This window comes from Macrotis lagotis, chromosome 1 (genome assembly GCF_037893015.1).
Source record: "Macrotis lagotis isolate mMagLag1 chromosome 1, bilby.v1.9.chrom.fasta, whole genome shotgun sequence".
NCBI classification, from domain to species: domain Eukaryota; kingdom Metazoa; phylum Chordata; class Mammalia; order Peramelemorphia; family Peramelidae; genus Macrotis; species Macrotis lagotis.
Genome location: NC_133658.1, coordinates 73087754 through 73108844, shown reverse-complemented (window position 1 = coordinate 73108844; position 21091 = coordinate 73087754). Strand labels below are relative to the sequence as shown.

Here is a 21091-nt window from a genome sequence, read left to right as displayed (position 1 = left end):
TGGGAGTTGAACTACATTACCCTGGAAAATTCCTTTGACGTTTGTGCTGGCTCTGTATTTGACCTTGTGATGGTCCTTGCAGATGGGAACATTATCCCTTCGTTGGTGTCCCTCTTTTTAAAAATCTTTTAGGTAAACTCTTTTCAGGAACTCAGACCAATAAAGGAATATACTATTTATTATCTTGTTTTGCCTATTCATTTCAATCTTCTCCAATCTCATATATAAGAACATTAAGCCACAGAGAGTCTAAGGTCACCTAGGGAATAATTCAAACAGAGGTCTTCAAACTCTCAGTCCAATGCCTTTTTCATTGCAAATTGCTACTTCCTTTTAGGCAGTAGTGAGGCATCAGCTGTCCTTGATGATTTGGTCATTTTGTAAATAGACTTGCTTGTTCATTCTCTCGAGTGACTACATTATGTATCACCATGCCACTTAACTGAGCACTTTTGTGGGCAAGGATACTCATTTACTCATCCTCGTGCCTAAATTTGAAATGCCCTACATTCATTTAATTCACATTTCAGGAAAAAAAAATAAACACAAGAGATTATTCCTTCCTGATACACTCACCTCCTCCATTCCCCAATTTCCCATAAGACAGCATTTCATATACATGTTCAAGTAAATTGCATCTCTACTTTCTCATCTGGGAAGCTCCATAGGATCTAAGTTAACCCAGCAAAAAAAAAATCTATACTCTAATATTTTGTGGGAAAAAATCTATCCCAGCTTAAAATATCATAACTCTATTCCTTGATCAGTCAAATTATATTTATCAAGTACTATAGCCTGTTTATATTCTTATTTTTAGGTTTTTGCAAGGCAAATGGGGTTAAGTGACTTGCCCGAGGCCACCCTGCTAGGTAATTATTAAGTGTCTGAGGCTGGATTTGAACTCAAGTACTCCTGACTCCAGGACCAGTGCTCTATCCACTGCATCACCTAGTCACCCCAACCTGGTTATATTCTAAGCAGTATGGATACAAAAAGCAAAATAACCACAATGTCAACATGATAGCAGCAGTAACTGCTCTCAAGAAGCTTATAGACTAAAATGGTAAAAACATGTGCCTAAGTATATGAATACCAGAGAAATGAGAAGTAGAAGGGAGGTAATCTGAGAGGGGGAAACTGAAGCAGAAAGGGGTAACATGAAAGACATCCTTAAGATTCAGATAAGCCCAAGCATTATCTAATAAGACTAGTAATCAAGGAGTTGTAACATGGTAGGAGCTATGGAAATGGAAAGGAAAAAAAGATGTTTATTATGAAGAAAGAAAGGTAGCATGGTGTAGTGGACAAAGTAGTAGACTGGATAAGTTTAGAGCCAGGAGGGTCTGATACATACCTACTGACCAGCCCTGGGCTAGCTCTACCTTCTCAGTGCTCAATTCTCCCAGAATATAAATTTCAGAGAAAGTCCTTACTTGAATTGGTAGAATGGATTTCCTAACCTGGAAGTTCTCTACATGATAAAGTCACAAATATGATGGGAAAAAAAGCAAAAATGAAAAGAGAAAAAAACAGAAAAAATGAAAGTAATTTTATTCTATTTACAACTTGTCATACTGGTAAGAATTAAGATATATATATTCCTGAAAAGTTTAACTTAATCAATTGAGAAAAACTTTTAAAAGTGTTCAATGCACACACATAACATATATATGTAAATGTATATATGCCCACTCTCAGAAAAAGCACACTTATGAGGAAATCTATTTTTAAAAATTGTATGTACATGAATGTAAATGTATTCACTAATGCATACATGTTACAGCCACATAAGTATATGTTGTGCTTTAACATATATAATTCATATTTTACTACACATATATGTATACTTATAAACTTATATCACATAACATTGAGATGCTAGGAGAATATAACTATTTTCTTTATCGGTAATGTTATTAAAGACCTCAGAGAGAGAACAATCTCACAGAGCTACCCTTCTCTTTCTTCTAAGCCATACTCACAACTACCTGCAAAATCATTTGCTAGCTAGTGCCCTCAAAATAAGGAGCAAGTAGGTAATTGCACAGGCAATTTTTCTATTTATAGAACACACGAGAAAACTACATGTTTAGGAAGAAAGAGAGAGAGGCAGTGATGGAGCAAGCAAGTGTAATATCTTCCCATTGTTTCATGCAATATACCAACAAAGAGGGATTAAAATCAAAATCTGTCCTTGAGCAAGTTCCCAGGTAAGTGCATGCATATATAAGAATTTAAGTTAAAGTATACCACCATGCACATGCACTCATCTACATAACATGCATATACATACTTATATCCATATATATGTATCTGTGTATTATATGTTTATGTTTAGATAGACAGATAGATCGATTGACAGATATCTCTGAGACTAAAATTATCACTTCTATTCCCAGATGTGATCGTGAAGCCTTTTCCCTATAAAATGATTGGTTTGGTATATCTATGGGTAACCAAAAAATGCATGCAATTCACAACTTGAAAAATACTATTTAATTCTACCATTTCCAAAAACGCATATGCATCATTGCTGGATATCTTTCTAAGAATCACCCAGAACAATCCATCCAATCATCATCATCATCATCATCATCATCATCATCATCAGCATCAGCATCATCATCATCATTATTCCTAAGATTTATATAGAGATTTAAACTTTAGAACATGCTTTTCTCACAACAACACCACATTTTGCATAGTACAAGTATAATTTTAGCTTTTCTATGGTTTTAAAATAAAACACAACTGAACTGAGGAGGTTAGGAATGACTTGCTAAGGGTCACACAGCTTTTAAGTACTAAAGTTAGTATATGAAACCTGGGTCAACACTACACATTCAGTTTTCTGTCCACTATACAAAAAAAAACAATTATAGAAGCTTTCAAAGAGTTAATAAAAATGATGGACATCAAAGTCTGTAAGTATAGGAAACATAATATAAGAAGCATAACTTTTAAGATAGGTGTGAATTGGTTAAATTAATACTAAAATATTTTTATGATGTTTTAAGTTTTATAAAATGATTTCTCCTCAACAATCTTATATGGTAAATAATTCAAGTATCACCACAGTTATTTTGTAAATGGAACATATTATTTCATTCAATAGAGAAAGGCCCTGAATCCAGGAATGTCTAGGTACAAGCCTCAGGTCTGATACATCTTGGCTGTGTGCCCACTTGGCAAGTTGTTTAATCTTTCAGTTGTAGAGAAAATTCTGATCAGCAGTAAAATCACAAGTAAAGTCCTTGTCCCCATTTTCCTGATAAGGAAACTAGGACTTGCTCATAGTAATATAATTAATAATCTTTGAAGTTGGAATATTGACTCTATGTTTATCTCGATTTCTTCCCTACTGTACTATCTCTCTAAGCTTAATTGATATTTAATATTATCTTTATGGAGATAGAGTTAGATCCAATACCTTAGGTCCTTGAGGTTCACACAGAATATCAGTTCAATGACACATAACTTGAAAAATCTGAATCTTCCATACCCAAGTTGCTTCCTGTGAGAATGCTATGGCCAATCACCAACGCTTAAATTTGCAGGAACTATACCTTACAGGTTATAGATGGGTTAATATCAGAATTTTTTTTTATCCAAAGTCTAAGCTCATTAATATTGATAGGAGAGGGATTTTTTAGCATTTAAAATTATCATTATTTAAATCATGTGTACCTTTTCCATTCCTATATATCATCCCTTATAGAATTCAAATGTTTGATGATTTTATGCAGGCAATTTCAATATTATACCTTCACTCCCCCTTTCTCCCAGGGCTCTCGTTCCATATCTTCAACCACCCACACACATGTTTACTTGAAACTTAAACCCAACATGAACAAGATCAAAGTCATTATCTTCTCATCCAAATATGATAATGATACAATCATCATTTCCTGCATGAAAACTTAAAACTTCAAAATCATTTTTTAGTCTTTTTTTCTTCTGGCTCTTCTATATCAGTCTATCCCTGTCAAGTTTGCCTGTGCAAAATATTTTATTTCTATCTTCTCTTTTCTACATTTGTTACTACCACCTTATCTCATCCTGACTAGGTTATTTAAATAATCTATTTGTATTCTTGAATACTATCATAAATACGTTCTTCATCTAATATATCTTCTCTCCAATCCATCTTTTATCCCACTGAATAATATTTCTAATGCATGGTTCTCATACAAGACTAATGACAAGATGATATAATTTTTGTGCCCCCCAAAGCCTATTATCTCTAACCATTGAATGCCTAAGAAAATATAAACCCCTGATCCAACCTACATATTTTTCTCACCTTCTCACCCCCCACAACCCATATACAATTAGTAGTCAAGTTCTATTGTTTCTACCTTCAAAATAACTCTCATATAGTCCCCTTTTTCTTATCTGACACTTCAATCACTCTGGTACAGATCCTCATCACTTCATATCTGAACTATTACAAGGGTCTTTTGGTTGTTCTCCCTACCTCAAATTTCCCCATTCAGATGTCAAATTTACCTTTTTAAAACACAGACCTGATTATATCATCTCCCTATTCAACAAACAAACTCTAATTTCTTCCTTTTACTTCTGGGATCAAATATAAAATCATGTATTTCAAAATCCTTCATAAACTGGTCCCTTACTACCTTTCCAGTTTTCTGTCATCTCATTCACCCCTACTACTCTTCAGTCTAGTGACACTGGACTCCTTTGCCTCTCTGTAAATCCACTCTATCCCTGACTCTAATTATTTCTATTAACTGTCCCTCATGCCTGGAACATTCTCCTTCTTTATCTCTACCTTCTACCTTCTCTGACTTCTTTCATGTCTCAAAGTCCCACCTTTTGCTAGAAGGTTTTCACAGTCTTAATCTCAGAACAATTCCTCTGAGATTACAACTTTCCAATATATATTGTATATACCTTGTTTTTAAATGTTTGAATATTGTCTCCTACATTAAACTATGAGCTTTTCTATGTATCCTTAATTCTTGGCACAACACCCAGGAAAATTGTTGGTGTTTACTAAGTATAAGTGGACTGACTGATACTCAACCTTCATTCCCCCAATTCAACCTCAACTTCCTTTTCCAACCTAATCTCAAATAATTCCTTCTTATATGTCCTCAATTTTAATTTAACTGGGATAATCTTTGTTCTTTTATTCTGTCCTCTCTCATTGTTATCTCTTTTTTCATATTGTCTTTTATGCATGAGGGAAATTCTACTGTACCTATACTCATCGCTGCCTTTTGAAGAATTGCCCTTATTTCAAAGTCCAAATCATATGCAACTTCTCCACATCCCTAATGGATATTTTTTTCCCTTTGCATAATTCTTACTCTTTATTTTAGCAAAACTATTGTAACATAGTTCTTCCTGTCAATATCCTAACCCTTTAAAAGCAGGATCAATCTTTGGATTCCATAACCCTAGCACAGGTCTCATGTCATGATAACACAATGCCAGGCCATATTTCTGATGGGTTCTCAGTCTTGGAGGATATTTTCTATATAATATTAGGAAACTGGGTTGAATGCTGGACTTGAAATCAGGGAGAGCTGAGTTCAAATTTGGCCCTAGATATTAGCTAGTTATCTGACCCTGGGCGAGTTGTTTAGTCTTTCTTAGCCACAGTTTTCTCATATGTTAAATGGTGATAATTATAACACTTTGATCTAACAATATATGACATTATGAAATCATAAAATGGGAACAAATATGCCTAATACTCATGGAGAAAGACCAGAACTGGAAGTGAAAAACAGGGCATCAGTCACACTTTAATTATACAGAGAAGTAGAGTGTCAAACAGCCCATAAAGCCAGAGATAAGTGATAAAAAGGTAAGCAAATAGCACTGAAATAGGTAAGTAATAGTGAAGTAAGGCAAAAAGAATGCGAGGGAGAGGAAAGAGGGAAAAATGTTACTCATAACCAAGGCTAAGAGTAGGGAACACAACACTATGGACCTGTTACAGATAAAATACAGCTCTTGGAATAGAGTGGAAGAAAAAAGAATTATTCCTATCTGTACCATCATGGTGTTAGTGCATCGATGTAGCCAAGCTATTTAAGAGTTATTGCTAAAAGTACAAAGTTAATATCCCCATTATCCCCAAATTATCACCTTTTGTTGTTCTGATGGCCTGAAACTGTGGAGGTCTGTAATTTGTCTGGGACTTATATGTCATAGGTCCAAAACCTACAAAAACAGCATCTGATTCAGTACATAGAAGCAGGATGTCAATATAATATTCAATTTGTAGATTATGCTCCTTTGAATTTTTGGGTGGTTTATACATGTTTTCCAGCTTCCCCTGTTTAATTTTATTTCCTGATTACATCCCTTTATTTAGCTAAATTCATTTACTATACTAACTACCTGGGGAGTGGTGGTCACAGGACCAGAGCAGGACAGAGTTTTAAAACACACCTACATCCCAACATTAATGCAAAGATAAAATGAAATATTATTTTTAAAGTTCTTTGCAATCTTAAAGTACTCTAAAATTATAAATTATCTACTCATATTTGAATTAGCTATAATACTATAATATAGTAGGTACTTAATAATATCTGAGTTTAATTTGGTGAAGGCAAGATTTTTGCAGATGTAAAGATTTGGAAATCCTTGAAATTTCATCATTACAAACTCTTTCCACTAGTGGAGATGAGCAAGTCTTCTCTAAATTGGAGTCTGAGAGAGTTGCCCTGAGCACTGACAGGTTAAGTGTCTTGTGAATAATTACACAACAAGTATTTTTGAATATCAGAATTTGAGCCCAGTTTTTCTTGCCTTAGGGAACAATCTTCTATCCACCAAACCAGACTCCAGGATAATATGCATTAAGTAAACTTCTTTAAACAATATCAGTCTTATTCGTCTCATCCATGTCTTTATCTGGATAAGAATTACATAATTTTGATATCCAAACATCAGGTTATATGAATTCAGAATAGTCTCGAAAAAAAGAGTTGTAGTTTCAAGAGGATATGGATTTAAATACAAGCACTGTCACTTACTGTGACCCTAGACAAGTTACTTTAACTCATAGAAGCTTAATTTCCTCATCTGCAAAATGGGGATCATATTTCTTGTCTTCCTTTCCAGACAGGACAAATCTGGAGAAAGTATTGATACTACTCAAGTGTCAAATACTATAATCAGAGAAAGGAAGAATCTAAACTTATTCAAAAATGAAGTAGAAATATTTTCTCTCTTCCATATGTCAAAAGAGAATATAGTTAGAGTTAAGTATGGTGAATCAGACTGATTAGACATGAAACCTCATACCATTAACCCTAAACCATGTTCCCTGAAACTCCACTTTTTAACATAAATGAATAAACTGCAGTCTACTTCTGTACATTTCTCCTATTATTATGAGTTTTTCTTATGACTTGCTTCTTTAGTAATAAATGACCACTTATGTATTGAATAATAGCAGGAAATTATTTTCTGGGGAATGTAAGCTTTATTTTGAAGAATTTCTTAAAGAAATATGTAAGAAAGCCATTTTCTTGAAATATCTTTGTCCCACATATCTGCCTGAAAATAGACAGCCTCAGCTCATTCTGTTAAAAGGTTCTTTGCTGAATCTGAGTTTTGTTTGCTCAAATAGCACAATAACCACATAAGAAACCAAACTATTTCAGTTTTAGCCTATATCATCTTATCTATTTTTTTATTATGATCTGGCATTTCATATCCTTTAAAGAAAGGATGTGTAAAATTCTGTTTTGTTGAAAAGTGCAAAGAGTGCATTCTGTCTCTAGCCTTTCTAAAGAGACAAGAACACATAACACAAGAGTGTGCTATCAATGAAAGAGACCTGCATGTGTGAGTCAAAAGAAGTGGACTCAAATCTACCACTTCTACATTCATCTCCCCCGTCTCACTCTGCCACTGTATTCTGAAAAAATTACTTAACCCTCTAGTCTTCAATTTCCTTATTTGGGAGTGAAAGAATTAGACTAGATAAAATCTAGATTCTTTAACACATATAAATTAGTGTTCCTATGTACTCCAGAAAACAAATACTGGAGCTACACTTATAGTTGAGTAGTCATGTTGGCCAAGATCAAAGTAATAGAAAGAGCTTAGTTCAATATTTGTTCTTACATGAGCCAGTATGGAACTATGAGGACTATAAGATAATAGTCTAAGTCTGTCTTGGCTCTCAGTTAGCCTCAGAATGCATAGGTTAAAACGCAGGAGATTATTTTTAATCCTTAATCCTAGAAATGCAATGATTATCTACTTCCTTTTCAATTGTGGGCAACATAATTAAGGAACAGGCCTATTAAACTGGATGAGAGACTATTGAGGGCACTATGGCAAGGGAACTTGAAATTGAGTCAGTTAAAGATTGTTTTAAATAACAAAAATGTTTAACCTGTAGAGGAAGAAAGTTGATGTGGGCATAAATCCAGACTTGAAATATTTTAAAATCTGCAATGTAATAGAGTAATTGAATATATTTCACTTGTCCCTATGGATTATAAATAAGAACAAAGGTTAGAAGGTTTAGAAGGAGTAAATTTTGAGTCATTCTAAGTCAAATAGAGAGTTTTCCTAACATTTAAAACATTTAAAGCTGTCCCAAAATGGAATATGCTTCCTCAAGAAGCAAGAAACTTTTTGGCACTGGAAATCTTTCAGAGGAAGCTCTTGGGATTGCAATGGAGGGGAGAGAGTTTGAGATGTGGGAGCATGCTTCAGAAATGGATTAGAGTAGATGACTGCTAGATTGTGACTTTTAATAGCTGAGAGAATGTGAACCTATTTTCTTCTGGGTTTGATTTTAAGGTTGTTTTTATTCCCTTATGCTATTTCACTTTCATTCATTTGAAATGAGCCTCTTCCCAAAGTCAAAAAAATCTTTGTTTTCTCTGCTCTGGTCTGAGGTACCAGTTGCAAAAGGAGACTAAGAGGTATTGAGCTACTTGCTTGCAATCATACTCATAACTGCATGTTATTATTCAGACCATATCTCTATATGGTGTGTCATGGATCTTGAATGTCATATCTATAATATGTTCAGATTCTAAGTGCCAGTCTTTTATAGTGAAAGAAGATGAAATGATCTTCAATTGTGAAAAGAATAAGAAAAACAAAACATTTGCCTGAAATGTTGCTTCAAAAGACAGATATTAACCCTGCATTTAATTTGGAGATATATTAACTAAACTGTTTATCAATATATGATTGAAATCCATCAGATGCAAAATCCATTTTCTATGACCCATTCTTTTAATAACTAAATCTGTATTGTTGCTGTAAAGGATGTTCTGCTCACTGCACATCAAACCTGATGGTCCAGTTAAGACTGTTTAAATAGTAACTATCTCTGAATAAATTGTCAAACTTCTGCTAACTGGTTTCACAGGGAATATCTGTTCATTTCTAAATGAAGATTTGGATGTAAAAGGATTAGAGAGCCAAAGGCTAAAGCAAGACAGGCAGGTGCTATGCCCAAATATGGTTTTACAATGACAAAAATTAGTCACTCTTTTTTTTTCAGAAGAATGTGAAACCCAGAGACAATATTTGAGTCAAAACTGGCAAAACGTGATGGCAAATAAAGGGGGACAGTCTTGATGCAACGAACAATTTCCTTTAGCATTATGGCCAGTCACATACCTCAGTCTTGGCTCAGACTATTGAAGGTATATGTCCAACTGTCAGTAATCCATAGATTAAATTGTCTCTAATGGTACACATTGAAAAAAATAGATGGTAAAAGCCCTACTGTGTCTAACCAGAGCAATCATTTTAGGATTTTGTATATTTGCAAAAATAGCTCTTCAGTTCCAGTGGTACCTTTTCTTTTTGATTAAAAAGCTAAAGGAAAGAAGATATAGGGATCACACAAAAATACCAGGGTCTGACAAAATTCACTGAAGCAAAGACATTTCTACTATCTGCTTATCATTTATGCCTTCACTTTGTGCAATATATAGGGTAATGAAGACATATCTATTTTTTATTTTGCTTAGTGTATACTTGCCTCTTCATTACAGATTAGTTGACAAAATGCAACATAAATGACTTCTTGTCAACATTTTGGTGCTCTAAGCACAAATGATAAATTATGAATAACCAAAGTGGAAGGCCTTTCCTAATCATGTATGCTTAATGAGAGTCTACATATTTAGGACTCACATTTGCTTTCTCCTTTACACAAACTAAACTCTTCCTTGATCTTGTGTTTTTAAAGGCCTGTGCTCCCATTAGTGTACATGATCCCTTCTCTAATGAAATTATAAATCCCTGCATGCCATAGAAGCCTGCATCCCTAATTTGGTGAAGAACCCTCTCCCCTCCAAATCACCATTCCATGGTCAATCATCTAGTGATGAGCTTAAGTAACATAGCTTGGTTGATCTGTGAACAGTCTAGAGTCTTGATTATAACTTAGGAGGGCTTGCCAGTACTCATGCTCTGTTGCTATAACTTCAAGAATCTAGGCTCACCCTCATGAATAAAGAAGAAACAGAGGAAGAATCTGATGAAGGATTTCTGATTAAGATACATCATCAAGGTGGAAACCATTACAAATTGGGTATTGCACATACATGGTAATTCTTGTAACATGGTGAAGGGGACAGATTCATGTTCTGGAAATGATCCTGTGCATCAGTGATAGTTTTTGAGGAAAATGCCATTTTGTAGACAGGATTCAAATTGTGAGAGAGAAAGACACATACCTACTCATAAACACACACATGCACAAACCATAAATTATTATAAACATATGGAAAAAGGATGTGTGTTCATATATGTGTATGTATGTATGTGTGTGTGTGTGTCCATTATGTTTTCTAAAGACTTTTTGCCTGAAGGAGAGAGGGGAAAAACAACAACTAACACATTAATGTGTTTCAGATGAAGGGAATTTAAAGGCCAATCAGGAAATGAAGTGCTCTTGTGTGAGCACTCAGCTAGCTCCAAGTCGGAGCAGAGTAGGCAGCAAAGGTTAAGAGGCCTGAAAGAGGACAAATGGCTTACCAGGTGGCCCCCTCCTTGCTGTCTGGATCATCAGGATGGCCTTTCAGGTCCAATGAAGCCTTGATGGATCACATCTGGCTTAAGGCGAGAAGAGAGGGGCTCTGTCTGGCTGGACGCCTGCATCCTGAATACAGGAGAGGAGTGAGTAAGGATTCAGCTGGACAGAAGAAAGAGCAAGGTCACAGGGGACATCGACGACTGGATTAGAATTTGAGACTCCAGGTCCAATGTTTGGCAGCAATTTTCAATTTAAGAAGAGAAAGATCTGAGAGGGACTGAACTGGCTCCGGTCCAAAAATAGAATGGAAGACCACCTCCTTCAACCTTCCAGAACTCTGAACAGTGTTTCTAAGAAGAGTAATTGGAAGGTAATTGAAAATTCTCATGTTCAAACTTAAAGTGCTAATAGGTTACATGCAGAGATATCTCAGTACAAGAACTTGTTCTTTGTTGTTGGGTTTTTTGGGTGGGGGGGTGTTTATTTTTTCTTTGTTTTCTGACAATGATGAAATAGAAACCAGAGGTATGATGTTCTAAATAAGATCCCCCAAACCTACAGCTATATCAATGAGTATATGAAACTTTTGCTCACTAGAACCTGATGCAGGACAATTTTTTTTTCCTAGCAATTTTGGTTAAGGAAAATATGTATCCACTAAAATGGGGTCACTTTTAAAGTTCATAAACAACAATATGGAATTAGCAAGATCCAAGTGAGAAAGAAATGTGTAGAATGAAAGCAGCAAGGGGAGAATGTAGAGGATGAGAAGGCAACGAATGAATGGTACATGATAGGAGACAGATGTAACACCTGATGGTTCATTTCCTCAAAGGGATCTACTTAGATGATTTTCATATTAGAAAGGATATAGAGTATCAAATTTTCAAAGTTCAATAAGTCAAAATGCAAATATTGGTTTTGGAATGAATTACATCAATACTCCAAGGATCCATGGTTTTTTTTGAGAGAATATCCCTTTCAGGTACAAGTGGTGCCTTTTCTATGCCTTACTAAACTGTCTTCTTGACTTTCTGACACTAAAAAATAATAATTAAAATAATTCCATAGACAACTGCTTAGTAAGAAGCTTTTCTAAACTTAGCTAGTTTGGTCTTTGAGTGACATACAATCTGTACTCTTATTCTTCCCAGTTCAGAAATATTTGAAAGAGTTGGCACTCTACTGGCATAACTCTCAAGAAATTGAGGTCACTTCCACGCCCTAATGAGACACTGTGGGAGAACTGGATTGGAGGAAATGAACTGTATTCTAAAAATGTGCAAAGTACTATAGACACAAAGAAAATGGAAGAGAAAGTGAATATGAAGTTCCAGCTGGAACCTACCTTCTGCAAATTGATCATAATAGAAATGCCCTAGTAGCTGGTCTGTTGAGTCAAAGAGAGGATATCAATATTAAAAGGGGTGGATAAAAGAAAGAAAGAAAGAACGAAAGTCAGCATCATGATGCACTGGTTTTGCTGCTGTCTTTGTGAAAATAAGCAAGTATTTTGTGGCACCATGCCATTCCTCATCTCCTAGAGTCAAAAGCTTAATCCATCCCTCTCCATCTCACAAGCTGTTCTCATGTGTCAGGAAGTTGGATTTTTTTTCAGTTTCTTATACACATGGTTCAAATAGTAGAAAACATGAAAACTTCCATTACAGTCCACTGCTCCCTGGCAATTCCAATCAAATCTATTACCTACAGAACACAAGCTAGAGTCAAGTGAGTTTCGAAGAAGCAATCCAACTCAGACTTTCTGCAAGCAAACCCTTTCAGCAACTGTAAAAGGTTCATTTATCTTCCCTGTCTCGTTATATTTAATTGTTGGGTGTCTTCCATTTTCACGGTTGCACTGGATACCTAAATGCCAAGAAATGGCGAGCAAAAAACTCTCGGTTTTTAAGGTTCACCCAACTGGAAGGAGGGGACCAACATTTCTGGCTCTGTTCCCAGACAATCTGTGGAAACTCAAAATGCTTAGATTGTTTGCCATTAACTGAAGTTTTTAATGACTCATTGAAATTTTGATCTTTATTTCAAACTTTACCTGGATGGGGAGGGAGAGGTTGCACTGCTGATTCTGAAAGACAAATTATCTTTTATCTGTTCAAAGAAATGATGCTTGTAGTATCTTAAAGATAATATGAAACCTATTTCTTTGATGTTTATCTTTTATTAGTTATCAGTTCATAGAATACTGGGCCTGGTGTCAGGAAGATTCATTTTCTTAAGTTACAATGTAGCTTCAAACACTAGCTAACTGTGGCACCCTGGGCAAGTCACTTAACCCTATTTGTCTCAGTTCCTCATCTGTAAAATAAACTGGAGAGGTTCTGTATCTGTCAAGAAAACTGCAGATGTGATCACAAAGAGTTGGGCACAGTAGAATTAAAGACAGCAATAAAGTTAATCAAGAATTTTTAAATACCTTTAAAGAATAACAGAAATCTTCATAAGAGACAGAAATAGGAATTACAGTACAAAGGAAGTAAAAATGATTTTAGGAATCATCAATTCCAATCCTTTCATTTTCAAAATGAGGAAAATGAAAATCTTTGAAGTATTAAGTGACAATTAGTGGCAGAGTCAGCCTTTAAATCAAGATCTTTAATTCCCAATTCCAGATTTTTGTCACAATGACTAATTTTTGAGACGGTTTTCTAAGCTACTAAAATTTATTCTTCATGTTGCCCATAGATATAAGCTCTTCGAGTTCAAGATTGTTACATTTTTGTCTCTGTATATCAAATATCTCATACAGTGACGGACATATAGTCAATTACTAAAAAGACTTATTGAACTGACTTCTTTTCTTTAAATGTGGATCTACCAATCTGTGATTTTTATTTTATTTTATTTTATTTTATTTTATTTTATTTTATTTTATTTTGTTTTGTTTTATTTTATTTTATTTTATTTTATTTTATTTTATTTCAGGTTATGGTCATGCCAAATATAAGATAACTAGAACAAATTTTCTAGAGTCAAGATCTATGCCAAGATCATGATAATATCTGATTAACTTCCTGATTTATTCTGAAAATCATGTTATTCTTTTTTTTATCAAATGAATTAATTATAATTAAAATAATTTGAAATAATAATCATACTATTCTGTTTAAGATACTTTTAACTTCATAAGGCTAGACAACTTTTTTAAAAAAGTTATTGGTTATCTAACCCCAATGTAGTTAGGTCAAAACTATTGCTGTCAAGGAAAGAAAATAAAGAAAAGTAAATTTTCACTGAAAAGGAAAACAATAAAAGTACAGAGATTGCAAGTGAGCTGTCAAAGGTTACACTAGAAGTCACTGGGAGATCAAGGACAGGAAATATTTTCTTTGATGTCCAGGTCTCTACTATTTACTGGTTATAGATGATTTATGGTGTACTAATATGTAGCAAGAACTAGTGATTTTTTTCATCTGTTAATATAAATGCATTTGGAAACAAAACCCCATCGGTTAGGGAAATCAGCAAGTTGCAAATGATCAAACTTATAATTTATACTTTCTAAAGTTTCTACTATGTCTGAACTTATATAAGCTCCTCAAGGACCGTTTCTTTCTTTGGATTTTTTTTTATTTATTGGTTTTTGCTGTTATTTTATTTTTTATCTTCAGTGCTTACCAACACAGTGTTTGGGACATAGTAAATCTTTAATAAATGTTTTTCAATCTTTCCTTCCTTCCTATCTTCTTCCCTTTTTTCTTCTTCTCCTTCTTTTCTTTTCTCTTCCATCCTACATTCTTTACCTTCTTCCTTCTTCTTGCCTTTCTTGCCTTCCTTACGTCCCTCTCTCTCTCTCCTCCTTCCTTACTTCCTTTCTTTCTCCCTCACTTCCTTCCAACAAGACTGTCCTTGGGACTCACCATTGTAGAGTGAATGGGAATAAATTGGTTTACACTTGGCTGAAAATTCCATTTATATTAGATTTATTTTGAGAAAAGTCATTGAACAGATCTGATGAATAGAACAATCACTGCAAAAATGTTACTGTTGTAGAAACCTCAAATTTATAATATGTACTGACCATTTGGGTAGTCCAAAGGGTCTCACATCTATTCATCTTACTGCTCAACTCTTTGTTATTGACTATAATGAAAGAAAATTTGACATGTAAAATTTATTTTTTATACAATTTTTTTTTATAAAAAGAAACAGAGGAGGGATGTTCTCATCTTCCATACTGGTGAAGGTATGAACTGAAGGCAGCTATTTACAGGATATCCTTCTTTGTTTTGCTAGAATATATCAACATTACTGAAAGCATCTAGAGAACTAAACAAAATTGTGTTCAAAACAAAAGTCATGATATATTGTTAAAATTCATAGAATTTTCATTTATGTTATAAATGACTATTTATTGATGCTTTAAAATAGAATAAGATATAAAAATAATCAAAACTAATCTATCATGTAATTTTTGTACTTATTTAATATATATATATATATTGAATAGACCTTTCAAAATCCTGTAGAAATAATATTTCAGTTCATCAAAAGATCATCAGTAAGAATATTTTCTCCAGTAATCCAGATCACAGATTATCCAGGGTCTGAGAAGTTAGTCTACATGAGTTGGAATGGCCAAAATAATCCATAAGTCATTATCTTCTAGTTAACTTTTTGATGATGAACCACTTTCTGCACTTAGCTAGGCTGAAGCTTAGACATCAGACAGTCTTTCATTGAGTTAAAATTTTAACCCTCTCCCTTCACATAGCCTGCTAGAACCCAAGGTCACTCCCATGCCATTTTGAAATATTAGAACGCTTTAGTGGAGGAAGAGCCAAAGAAACATCTACATGAATAAGAACAGATAGATTTTAACCACACATTTATCTTACTAATCATTTCCAAATGGTTACATCAAGAATCTAAATACAATCTAAACCAATATAAATATATTTTCAAAATCTTATTCAATATGGAGTGACTTAGGAGAGGAAAATATATGGATGCTTGGTCATTTCTTTTTTTTCATCTTTATACTTTCTGACCTTCACACATAATAGATGAGTACTAAGTAAACTATTTCATCTAAAATTGGTATAAAAAGTGAAATAGACTGAATTGACTATCAAAGTCTATTAAGACTCCACAATAGGATATGGATACCACAAACCTATTATCTTTCAGGAAGTTGTTGGCCCAGGGACATGCTGGGTGCAAGTGTTAAATATTTAGCTGATAAATATCACACAATCCAGGCAAAATTAAAATTGACTTCCCATGAAGGTCTGATAAACATTGAACTGATAAACACTGAATAACTCTAAGACATAAGCCAGACCCTCCTACAGAAGCATATCTCCATATCCTCAAATTCTCCGAATTTTCAGAGGGATTTGATACTTCTCTGGACCCCTTCAAGTAAAGTGGGTAAAGTTTCTTTGGGATAAAATTCAATTTTCACTTTATCTACTGTTCTGATACTTTGAAAGATAAAATGATAAAATTACCATACCCTTATACTGATAAGCCCAGCTCTAACTGCATGGAGGGGGGAAAATGAGAATTAAGTTGCAACTGAACAACACAGCAGAAAACAGCATGGAGAAAACATGAGTCTTGGTCCCCTCTCCTAATGCTTTTATATTTACCTTCATTTTTTTTGATGGTGAAATTTGGATTGTTGACCATTTCAGGAAGAAGACTATATAGGAAAAAATGTCCAGTTTTGGGATCATCTTTGTCTATGGCGCTGACTGTTTGGATCACCTGTAATATAAAAAAGTGACATCAGCTTTCCAGATGATATCAGTTCTCTAAAATGCCCTAAATTATTGTGCTAGATCTAGTGGATTTGTCATCATTTTTAAATAAAAGACAGGCTTGAAAAGCTGCTAAGGATAAAGATCTTGACTTTCTGTTTTGTGAAACTGTTGTGGTTTGGAACATCAGAATTGTAACACTTGCAAATTGCAATCAGCTCATCATAGGTTTCTTCCAATATGAGCATTTGTTGGCCCCCAATAACAACATAATCTCATGCTCCTTTGGGGATGGCAGAAGACCATACAGTGTGGGTGTTGGGAGGGTAAGGAATTGAAATCTGGAAACCTTGCCACTCTTACTGAGCTATGCTCAGCAGGTTCCCATCCCCTTGCCAGAGAATGGAGCTGTTTCCAGGCACAAACATCACTACAGCAAGCCTCTCCAAGTTCTGAAATGTTACCCCACCCCCCAATAATGAATACTGTTTTTAAAGTCAGTGGATAACAAATTCAAACAATGCTTTGGAGTGTATCCTGAGATGAATAAATTATAGGGATTAAAGGAATTACCACTGTGAAAAGAGCTGTTTGAATAGATACAGATACTTGAAAATTGAACAGGTTGAATGTGTTTGTTTCATTTGAAAGAGTTGCAGGAAGATGAAAAGAAGGTATTTCTAGTGATATCAAAGTATGATCTCAGTCATTCACATTGAGTATAGAGTATGGTCGTGGTATTAATCACTTGTTCTATGATTTAGAAATTGCAATATTGATAGACTTAGTTAATATAGTGTTCATATGGATAGCTTGGAGCCACAATATTATTGTTTGTGGTTACGTATGAATATAAATATGCGGTTCAACGAAATGGTACTAAATCTGAAGCTAAGAGATTTGAGTTCAAATCTTGGCTCTAACATTAATCAACCAAAGGCCAGTCACATAATTGGCAGAAGGTGGAATAGTGGGATAGTATGCCAAGCCTAACCTCAGGAAAACCAATGTTCCAGAATTCAACCTAGACTCAAATAATTACTAGCTGTGTGACTCTTGGTATGTCACTTAATCCCCTTTGCCACAGTTTCTTCATCTGTCAAATGATCTAGAAAAGGAAATACCAAATCATTCAAGAATCTTTGCCAAGAAAACTCTAAATGTTATAATCAGAATGACTAAAACAACTAAACTACAAAAAGTCACTTAAGCTCTTGGATCTTCAGTTTTCTCAAATATAAACTATGGATAATGATACCTGTAGTACCATGCACTTCATGAAAGTTATAAGTAACACAGTACATACATCTTAGTTTTAATAATTAAATATGGGTTTATTTGGGTATTCTTTATGACCAAAGCCTATAATTTCATTAATAAAGAACTTCTGTTGGGAAAACTGCATTCATCAATACAAAAGAGAGAGGAGCTATTTCAATTCAATCAAAGGAGAGAATTCAACCTCACCCATGGAGAGGACTCTAGGTAAATAAGTTAGAAATAAGAGATACATTGACCAAACAATTTGCCTTCAACATATACTTCTAAACCTTCCCCACCTCTCTCCCTGAAATCAGGACTGAAGAAAGTTTGGAATCATCTATGTCCCTCTATTACTCAAATTTTTGAGGATCAAGCTACTTATATTCTCAAGATATGAGATTTATATATTAACATTCTTGATTCTCATGAATTATTATATCTCTCTCAGTCACTCTCTAAATAGGTTGCGATATAGATAGTGAGATATAGATTAGATATAGAGATAGAGATATATATGTTATTTGTACATATATGCACGCATATACAATATATAGTTATTTTATGAGACCATTTAATACCACTTTACAACTGACTCCAAATGCTTCAGAATCATATTATACATTGCCCCCCCTTAATTTCTACTATTCAAAGCAATTAATCATTTTATTAGGTCTCACATTTAGTAATTCTCCCATATCTATATTTTTTGGACTAACTCTACTCCATACCTGGACTCCACTCACTTCTCACCTTTAACTTTTAGCATTCTTAGTTTCTTTCAAAACTAAACTCAGGTTTTAAGTTCTACATGAAGAATGTTTTGGTCTCCCTAATTTTAATACCATTTTCCTCTCCCTTACCAAAATTGTTTTTTGTGCAGGGGAGAATGAAAACTGTGTATAAATCCTTGCTCATTAGATATTTAACCTTGGATAAGTCACTTCACCTCTTTCTGCCTTAGTTTCTTCAATTATAAAATAGAAGAAATAAATAGTATCACCTATCTCATATCATCAGGATTTGTTGTGAGCAAAAATTAAATGACATTTGTAAAACACTGAACTATATAAAATTAGCTGTTATTATTATATGTTCATGTCATTTCCATCTTTAGAATTAAAAACTCTTTTAGAGAATAACAGTGTCATTTTTGTCTTTGTATTCCAAAAGTTAACACAGTGTTTAACATAGAGTAAATTTTAAATGAATGTTTATTGATTAATTGATTTGATTGAATTGGATTGATTGATTAGGAAGCTGCTAGGGCAATGAAAATTTAAGTGATTATTTCATTGGTATGAAATTAGTATATTTCAGAAAAAAAGAACTTGAGGCACTATATTTATTTTTTTTAATTTTTTTTTTTTTTTAGTTTTTGCAAGGCAAATGGGGTGAAGTGGATTGCCCAAGGCCACACAGCTAGGTAATTATTAAGCGTCTGAGGCTGGATTTGAACTCAGGTACTCCTGACTCTAGGGCCGGTGCTCTATCTACTGCACCACCTAGCTGCTCCCAGAGGCACTATATTTCTAATTATCAGATTTGACCTCTAAGTACCACCCTATTCTTTCTCTCATATGTTTACATGTTGAAAGATAAAAAAACTTATGTACAAATATCAATCCATCATTAAGTATTTGTTAAAACTCTATGTTCCAGAAACTGTTTTGGGATCTGAGGATACAAAGATGGTAGTGGTGATGGTTTTGTGCATGTGTGTGTCTATGTGTATGTTTATGTGTAAGTATGCATGTGAATGTGAATGCATAGTTGCTCTCACATTATCACTCTTAATCTCAATTTCTTCATTTATATAATAGAATGACAGAAACACCTAATTCATAAAATTCTTTTGAAAATCAAATGAAATAAAATTCTTAATAAGGTAGATCTTAAATTCAAAATTTTCTTCTTATTACATTTTTAACTGAATCAGTTCTTAAATTTTTATTTTAAACTAATTTATAGAAGAATTGGAACTTGTTTTAGTAGAATATCTACACTGACAAAATCAAAGATTCAATGTTAATTTATAAATATGTATGTATATGTAATATATGTGTACATATATCTGTAAATGCCCATATGTCTATGTTTGTATGTGTGTGCATTTCTTTAATACACATACACACACATATACACAAAGGTTGATACAGGTTGCAACTATTTTATGATCTATTAGGTTTTTAAGATCTGCTTTGACTAAAAATGGCTAATGCTATAGATAGTCTAGAGATGAACTGTCCTGATCTTAATGAGGTTGATATTTGGGAGACATGTAGTTCATATACATAGAAGCAGTTGTGTTCTGTGATACTGATCTTTAAGAACTTAAGTTCTTCATAATGAACTAAAGAAGTAGAAAAGGAAACATGTATGTGTGAGTTGTATCCATATACATAATAGCATACATATATATGAATATATAAACAATGTGCATATATTATGGATTGTATACATAAAATATTTATATCTGTATATAATCTCATATACAAATTACATGGTACAAATAACAGTTTTGATACAGTTTTCTTTTATGATATAATAATAATGAATGATTGCTTTGTCTACTAAAAAATTCACCCAGAACTCTAAACTTGACCAGATGATTTTAGATTAAGCCATCCCCCCCTACCCTTAGTCAGCTCACTGTGAGCAAAATATTGTATTCTGTGTCAAACAGAGAGAGATGGCTCATTTCTCCCTCTGGTTATGTTTTAATTATGGTTTTGAAGAATTTTTGTTATTTCTAGGGAAAATCTATGTCAAAGTCATGATTCTTAAGAAGTACTAGGTAATGACTATCAGTGATATTGCAACAGCTTGGTAGAGGGATTTCAACTATTTCAGGATCATTCTAACTGTCATTGAAATTGGTTCAATTAAGTGTTTGTCCTTTATTTTAAGAAGACCACGTTATCAGGGAGGTGATGCCATGACAATCACATGAATTGGATTTGAGTGAGGGGGTGCTGTGCTAAGTCTTACTTTCTCCTCCAGAGCCATCTGATTCAGAGGCCAGGTGAAGCAGGACAACTGGAGATGGTTCTGCTTGAGAGGAAGTCAGTGTTAAATGACTTGCCCAAGGTCACGCAGC

At 34.0% G+C, this 21091-nt stretch overlaps 1 protein-coding gene across 1 annotated transcript in view; it reads right to left on the bottom strand.

Annotated features, from left to right (window-relative positions):
- LOC141500222 (cadherin-8) overlaps nt 1–21091 on the bottom strand; it is a 371408-nt gene that overhangs the window by 83098 nt on the left and 267219 nt on the right. The window contains exon 8 of the mRNA XM_074203218.1: nt 16621–16738. Coding sequence (XP_074059319.1) covers nt 16621–16738 — 118 coding nt within the window. The remainder of the gene's footprint in view (nt 1–16620; nt 16739–21091) is intronic.